The 8,616-nt window shown below is 32.6% G+C and overlaps 1 protein-coding gene across 5 annotated transcripts in view; it reads left to right on the top strand.

The window, feature by feature from the left end:
- Positions 1-6,261, top strand: part of LOC124361981 (CREB-binding protein-like) — a 64,952-nt gene extending 58,691 nt beyond the window's left edge. For all 5 annotated transcript variants that reach the window (XM_046816095.1, XM_046816094.1, XM_046816093.1 and 2 more), the window contains exon 13: positions 4,081-6,261. In XM_046816095.1, coding sequence (XP_046672051.1) covers positions 4,081-4,129 — 49 coding nt within the window. In that variant the 3' untranslated portion in view covers positions 4,130-6,261. The remainder of the gene's footprint in view (positions 1-4,080) is intronic.
- The last annotated feature ends 2,355 nt before the right edge of the window (positions 6,262-8,616 follow it).

An 8,616-nucleotide genomic window follows, 5' to 3' on the forward strand; every position in this document is an offset into this window, starting at 1 on the left:
GATGAAACTTTTTGGAAAATAGGAATCACTGTACTTACTTTTAACTTATCTGGAAATACACCAGTACAAAAACTTAAATTTACGATATGTGCTAAAATGGGAGATATTATCTCAGAGATGTGTTTAATGAGTGAAGTATTAATATTATCAAAACAAGAAGACTTAATTTTTTTAACTATTGATAATTTCCTTTATTTCCATCACTGAAGTGGGTGAAACGAAAAAAGACGTCAACCTATTGTTAAGAAACAGACCCTCCTCATTAACCCTGCATTCCTGAACTGATTGTATGGTAGTAAGATATTTGTTTATTTGTTCCTCAACGATGATCGGATCAGTTATCAAAACCCCGTTATCTAACTCAACTCTGTCAACATTCTTATCTTTACACACTCCAGTTAGATCATTAACTATCTTCCATTGTTGGGCTGAGTTACCTTGACAACTTAGGAATTTATTAGAATAATAAGTTTTTTTACCATATTTATTTCTTCCTTTAAACTATTACAAAAGTTTTTATAAAATTGAGCAAAGTTTCTGTCATAAGACCTCCTTTTAAATACTTTATACAATCTTTTTTTAACGTTCAAACTTTTTTATTAACAAAATATTTATCCAAGGACTTTTTATTTTTGCTTTTTCTAACTTGTTACCATGACTAACAAACTTTTTACTACTAAACATTACTTCACATAACTTATCATGAAAACTATTAAAACATTCATTGGCATCATTAACCCTAGAAGTGTGGAACCAGCATATTTTATGTCGGTTGTAATTTATGTGTGTTGTGCGGAACCAGCATATTGTATGTCGGTTCAGTTTTTCATTAAAAATAATTATTTATCTTCAAACAATCACCATGTTTTTGGTATCATTGAAATTGTGAGATTCCACTCTACAATTTTCATATAAACTTTTATTTTCTAACTTCAATATTACGGTCGTGGTGAAATGTTTTCTGAAGAAGTCATCATTTGAGTTAAATTTCGCGGGTGGCCGGGTCAAAGAAATACGTCATTTTAAACCAATCACAGCAAGTTACGTATTGCCTGCAAACAGTGCTGCTATATGTCAATAGACGCGGAATGAAATATTCTTTCTTCCAGTGCAAACAGAAAGTCATTAGAACGAATAGTTGATTTACTATGAATATTCTAAAAAGGGACAATTCTAAAGTTGTAAACCAGCATATTTTATGCTGGTTAGTATAATAACATTCACACAGTTATTTATTGTCAATAAAGAAAATAAAAAAAAACAGTGTAAAGTGGAAGAAACGATCTACCGGTACAATCTTTCAACGGTAAATTTAGTTCAGTAGGTTTCCGGCAGTGCGAAACGAAAGAGATGAATCACGGCTTCGCATCAAGACCAACCCAACCCACCCCTGTCGGCCATTGTTGACCATTTTATTTCACCACGAGTTTATTTTTTTACCGATTTTCATAATTTCGGTCTCTATTTTTTCAGGTTGAAATACTCAACTGCATAAATACATATGAAATGACAAAAACATTATAAAACAATGTTATTTTGAACTATAATATCTATTGTTTATATATTGTCAAAAATTTTACAATGTAAGGTTTTACAATATTTGACGCACAACAATTATTTTTTCTCAATTTCAAAAATTATTGAGTGTATTTCTTTCAAACATTGTGTGCTAACATTATATAACAAGTAAAAAAATTTTAAAAATGTTTTCATATTTTTTTTTTACATTGCAAACCAGATTATTTTTTATGAGTAAATTCTTCAACGTGGGACTGTTAACAAAAAATGTCATAACTCAGTTCCTTCTCAAAGTATTTGAACATATGTTATATTTTATTTTAGCTAAACAAACATACGTACTAAGGATATATTCAAAAATTACATAAACATAAAGTAAAGTGAACATTTTTAGCTTGTTTCTGAATTTTGTTACAAAATATTTTCATTTTTCAAAAGATTTTTTTTTTTGTAAGCTTATAATAAAATAATAGTTTATTTTGTTGTTGTTTACTTTTAGTGTTTTCAAATAGCATGTATAATTTACAATATAAAACTGTTTCATATAAATATATAGTCACATTTGGAGGTAAAAAAAATGAAAAGCCCAAACCCTTGTACATTTTTGTAAATTTTCGCTTTTGTAAAAAACAAATGGCAAAATTACAATTTTCGTTTAATAGAAATATTTAATATATTTTCTAATTTGGCATAGAATTCTCTACATTTTATACATTTAACATTTTGACCTTACTGTAATATTTCAATACCTTACAGAGGTCCAAACTTGAAATTTTCATATAAAACTTTTTGCAATATCTCAATATTTTCATGAAAATATATACTAAACCAAAGAGTATCAAAAGATTTATTCCTATTTCAAATAGTACAACTTCTGAGAAGAAAATCGATAAATAAAAATATATGTTTTCTTGATATTAACTATTTTTTTACGAATTTTTTAAAAAAACCCTTGCAACACGTCAAAAATGGACTGACGTTTTATCTTTGGTAACATGGACACACTTCTAGGGTTAAAAATTAATATGTCGTTGAAATTAATATTTAATAACTTTTGCTTTACCAACTCAAAATCAAAGTGCACTTTAGCAGTTTTAGCTCCTACAATTCCAGTATCAACGATCTCATTACTATTTATTTTTAATCCAAGCAAACAATGGTCAGTCAAATCAGTGTCAAAAACGGCCGACTCAAAAAGTGATAAATTACGGTGTCTTACAAATATGTGGTCCAAACATGTTTTAGTATGCGTAGGCAAGTCAATAAATTGTGTGAAACCCAAACCACTTAGCATTGTTAAATAATTCAGAGCAATTTGACTACTGTCTAGTCAAGGTTTATATCACCTATCAGTATACAATTATTAGATAAATTAGAAAATAAATTAGTCAACTCTTCAATAAAGTTGTTTTTTTCGTAAATTTGTAATCTATATAGACAAATAAGATTAAAAAACATTTGATTGCAATTTAATTTTAAAACTAAAGAATCAGCAGTTACCACACTAAAATTTAAATTTGTTACTTTTAAGACATTGGATACAATACAAATTACACCTCCAGACCTGTATGTATCGTTACAACAATGAAAAGTATTATAAACTTTTATGGCAAATAAATCTACCTCATCACTATTGATCCATGTTTCACAGAGAACTATAATACTTATACTAGTTTTAATTTAGTCTATTTCTAGTAAAAAACTATTGAAATTGTTTCTTAAACTTCTGATATTTGCATAAATTATATTTATACTTTTATTTTCTTCATCGGGATTAAAAAACTATTTAAAGAATATGAAAAATTTGACATTGGCCTACTTATCATACAAGATTGTCTTCAAGCAAAGACTATTGATAAAAATTTTCAAAACTATATTAAAATAACATAACTTATTTTATAATGCTCACTTACTAAACCAGATTGTCAATGTCCTTGTATGATAAGATCTTCTTGACAGGGTCTCCCTCAGCTTTCCTCGCAAAGAACTTGCTATCACGACTCCAGGCAAACGTATATCCAATCTCCCTGCACTTCTTCTTCAAACTTGCCAGAAACTTTTTGTTTTCTGGTGACAAGTGGTCGCTGATGTACACTCGCTGTGCTGGAAACCGCTGATTTACCTCCCGAGCAACAAGATACCTCTTCTTCCGGTATGCGTATGCGGTATGAGCCACTCAGCCTTCCTCTCCCTGTCCGTGAACTGGATGATCAGCGCAGGATCCCTGTTGAGTCCATAGGACGGCACCCTATGCGCGATGGCGACATTAAACCTATAACTAATAAATTCAGTTCTAGAACTAAAAACAAGTATCATCTGTTTTCATTAAGAAATTCTTTATTCATTAATGTCAGTAACTTTTAAAAATTTCTATATAGCTGAAAGCATTTTTATGTGGTATATACATAATATCACATGAAATTACAGAATTTCATTACTATTTTTATCTTTTTCAAACTCCTCAAAAAGAGTGAATTGAATTGTTTCCCAATGCTCGTTTTAAATAATTTGATTTTGTTTTGTTTTCATTCAATTCCTCACATATTATACCAAATGTTGCAGGGATGCTGGGCAGTCACCTGGGCACAGGATGGATGCAGTTCAACAGTAGTCAGCCGCAACCCACTTCGCAAGCACAACCCACCACGCCTAACTCCCATATGGTGGTCGGGTCTCCAGGGTCTAGCCTCACTACCCAGGCCTCGCACCCCCCACTACCGTCCCTGTCTCTTCTATTGAATAATAGAAACTCAATTGAGAATAGCACTAAGAAGTGCTTGAATTTTCCTGACAATTTATTTGATTTAAGTAAAGCTATGTACGAAAATAGTTCAGTTAATAATTTAACTGTTTTAAAAAGATTGTGTGATTTTCTTACATACTATTTAAAATGAAATTAACGTGTGTTTATTGTCAATTATGGTTCCTATGTGTGCTATTTATAGCTTTTGAAGTTGAGGTCTTGGAATAAACTTAGTGGATAAATTTAAATATATTTTTAGTAATCTAGACTCGTTTTAAACTGAAAAAGCAATACAAAAGACTTTCATAAAAATAGTTTGTAAGTGATTTTAATTTTAACCCCAGCCATTCTTTCTATGGACTTGCCAAAAAAGTCCAGGGTGATAACGTACGCTAGTGCAGAATTGAGGAAAAATACATCTATTATTTTTTAAGATAATTTTAAGATTTTTTATTGTTGACAAATAAATAATTTTAGATGCAGTAGTTAAAACAGTACTTTTACATTTCATTTTTTATGTATATACACATACAAAAATTTAATTTAATTTTGAGTTTGGACATATGTGAAGGCTAGAAAAAAGTGTTTAGCCCCTTTTTGTTGTACACATATTTCTTACTACACACAAAAAGCTTGTAGAACTTGCCTTGATAAATGCAGGAGATATATGCAATTCATTGCTGCATAAGCACTTCTTAACATATTTTCACAAATAGATATCAGTAACAATGTACAGATATGTATACTTGTGTTATTTTTCAAAGAGGTAAAATTATGATATTTACATTTTATATAAACAACGTTTTTGTGTGATCTAACATTTGTGTTACCCAAAACAAACACCATGGACACCTTTCTTACATTGTACACAAACAGTTCTTGATTTTTTTTTTATTCCCTCCCAAAGCCACACTAATTCTGCTGCAAACAGAACAGTTTCTTTAGCGTTTATTTGTAAGTGTTTCTAATCCGAAATCTTTTTCCTGATTTGTGATACCGTTATCTCCTCTAACCATAGCATCGCACCGATTCTTTGTATCCAACCACTGCTGGGGCTAACTCATCTATGATTTCTGTGGTGAACTGGTACCTTGTAAGTTGCCTACCAGAGCAGTTCTCTTTGTATATAATATAAGCATTGAAAATCATTGTTGCAAAGATATTCAAGACAGCCTTCTTCCAGTATTTTACTGTGTGGTGCTCATCTAGGTAACAGTAAAGCGATTGGTCAGATGAATCAAGCCTTCCCATATACATGTTGTAACTATTTATTATTTCAGGTTTACTAATTACAATGTCAGTGTTTACTTTTTCAACTGACTTAGCAGTTCCCTTTGTTGAAAGTAAAATGACAGGTTTTTTCTGGCTCTTCTTTTCATGATAAGCAAAGCAGCAATATGCTGTCACTCCTCATGTTTTTCCTCTACCTGCAATTGCTGCTTTATTGGTTCTAGAAGCCCCTTCGTATTCTTCCTAACAGTTCCAGTCAAGAATGTACTTTTGCTTTATAAGGTTAACAAACAAATTATCGACAAGAAGATGGTATCCCTTGTTCAAATAACTTCCAGTGTTCAATAAATTGATTACAACTTTGCTTAACGCCATGTTCTGTCCTACCATCTGTGTCTGATGTTCCTTTGTAGCAATCAAATGCAAGGCAATACTTGGTCACTGAGCATCCATAATTTTATACCCCACTTGTGGCGATGCTTATTGGGTAGGTATTGCAACATTTGTGTGTGATATTTTGTGCCAATCAGTCTTTTGCCAATTGAAAGTTCTCTACGGATGGTATGATAGGTCTGAAATAATCTATTGGCATGTTCCATTACAGAAAGAAATTTTCCACATGGGTCATAATTGGGTTCACTAGGTTTTGGAAGTGTGCTATTATCTGCAACATGAAAAAAACTTAAGCAACATCTCAAAACGATTCATGTTGAACATATCACAAAACCAAGGAGTGTTTTGGGATAAATTGGTATTCCAGTAGCTACGAATTGTTGGTTAAAAAGAACAGCATGAAATCCTTTTATCTCTGCCAAAGTAACCGCTCTCCAGGATTGTGCATTTGCATAGAGCAATAAATCTACATGGGACCTCAAATACTGGATAGCATACTGGTATTTCTTGGTTACCAATGTGGTTAAAAAGTTTATTGTGATAAATGGATTGAAGTAGGCTATAGTTTTGGCATCAGATGGGGGTGCATGTCTTGGGCCTGACAGTTCATCATAAATAATGTTGTTTTTCATGTCCAGTGTCATTTTATTCACCAGTGAATGACCAACTTCTGATATTTTCACAAACATCATCATTAGACCTAACATGTAGGGTTTGGGCTCGTAGTTCTGGATTGCATGGACCATCAGTATTGATTTCATTGTCTACAATATGTATAACAGTTATTTCTAGGCCTACTTTGACCTGTTGACGTTGAGGGCATGTTTGCTTCAGCATTGTCTTCTGAGGAAGATGCTGTTTCAAGATCTGTGAGAATAAAATCAGGATCTTCGTCAGTATCACCTTCAAAAATAGGTGTTTCTTCATTTTCAGAAGACCATTCATCATTTGAGCTTACAATATCCACAAAAATATCACTCAGTTCAATGTCGAAAAATAGGACCTTCAGCATTAACGATATTGTTTATTAGAGTGTTTTCATTCACTGGTGAGTTTTCTCTATGATGCCTACTCATTTTTTACTAATAACACAATAAATTACACAATAACCAACCCTTTCAATCACGCAAACGAAACGAGGTTATAACTGAGAGCACACAACAACCAATCCAGCTGAAGTCGTTTAACGGCTAACATCAACAAATAAACTACACTCAACAACTACACTTTTATATATATATTAACAGTTTCAGCAGATAAGGTCAGAAGGGCTGCAGATGTCACCATTCCCTCTACCTTTTCCTTTACCCAACAACAACTCCAAGGGCCCCCTGTACGTTTCATCCACCCCTCCTCCATTTCTGGCCCCCACCGTACCCTCACCCAACCTCAGCCTGATCCCCACTGACACTCTGGCCTTAACATGCATAACTGCCACCGCCTCCTCCAACAGCTATACTAGCTAGATAAAAATTTAAAAGTTATTTTTATACAAATTAATATTTTAATATATATGAAATATTATATGATTATTTTATAAATTACCATTACTGTAGTTTTAAGATATTAAAGAGTTTGTTAAGTAAAATTCAGCTGTATCATTTATTTAGCCAGCTGGTCCTGTGTTAATGCTGAAACACAGAGTTAATATTGAGTTAAAAATATTGTGTGATGGACTCGAAAATGTAACTTTGGTGGAGGCTAGCAAGGCGGTTAGACAACTTCTTACAAGACACGGTAGCACCTTAACAATAAGAGAAAACAAGGGCTTGTGCAGAAGATCTGTGAGGCTGTAGCAAGAATGGACATAGAGTAGTATTTGAAGAGACAAGCTTTTCTTTGCATGGAGAGGATCTGAGAAACATACAAAACCACCTCAAGAAGAGGAAGAGTATAATTTGGAAAATTTCTTTAATGCCAGTACAAACAGGGAGTGCCGATGGCTGAGCGGTCTAAGTCGTTGAACTTTGGGTCTTAGTTAGAGATAGTGCAGGTTCAAATCCTGTCTGTGACCGTTGCACTTTTTATCAGTACCATCAACCTTGTACTGTATCGACTCTCCCTCATATTCTGTTTGATAAGACCCTCGCACAGGCCAGTGGCCCATGAGGACGGACAGAATAGGGCTTAAAAGGGGATCGGTCTCTCCTTTTATTAAAAAAAAACCTGAGTTATGAACGTAATGGTTTTTTTTAATCAAGTGAGAAACAGTAAGCTAAATCATTTAGTTTCTGAACATATAAAGTACATTATGCACAGACAGGTTTTTATTAATAAGCAGTGTCTGGATGGTAAGATAATACTCTTAGAAAGTTTCTTGGTTGACTTCAAAAAGTTTGTATTTATATATAATTTGAAATTACATTAACATTTCCAGTAGGTTGTGGCTTTGTTAGTGCCTACTGCAGGAAAAAAAATGAGAGGAGGGACAGTAAGCCATTTTTGTGAGAGATTATGTTCAGGCAAGGTCTCTTGATTTGGGAAAGATTGGTGTAGAGATACTTTTGAAGCTTCTGCAATAATCATTTTGAAATTTAAATGAATTGTGGTTGTTTATACTACTTCCCATCAAGAGATGCATATATATATTTGTTGACAATCTGGATAAAATGCTGTAAAAGTTTTGCTGTAAAATTGAGTAAAACTTTTAATTCAATATCCCAATTAACAGTGGTAGCCGGTGGGGACCTAAATAATAAATTTAATATAAATAACTGTATAAGAATGGTGAA

The sequence above is a fragment of the Homalodisca vitripennis genome, chromosome 5, assembly GCF_021130785.1.
Source record: "Homalodisca vitripennis isolate AUS2020 chromosome 5, UT_GWSS_2.1, whole genome shotgun sequence".
Taxonomy (NCBI): Eukaryota; Metazoa; Arthropoda; class Insecta; order Hemiptera; family Cicadellidae; genus Homalodisca; species Homalodisca vitripennis.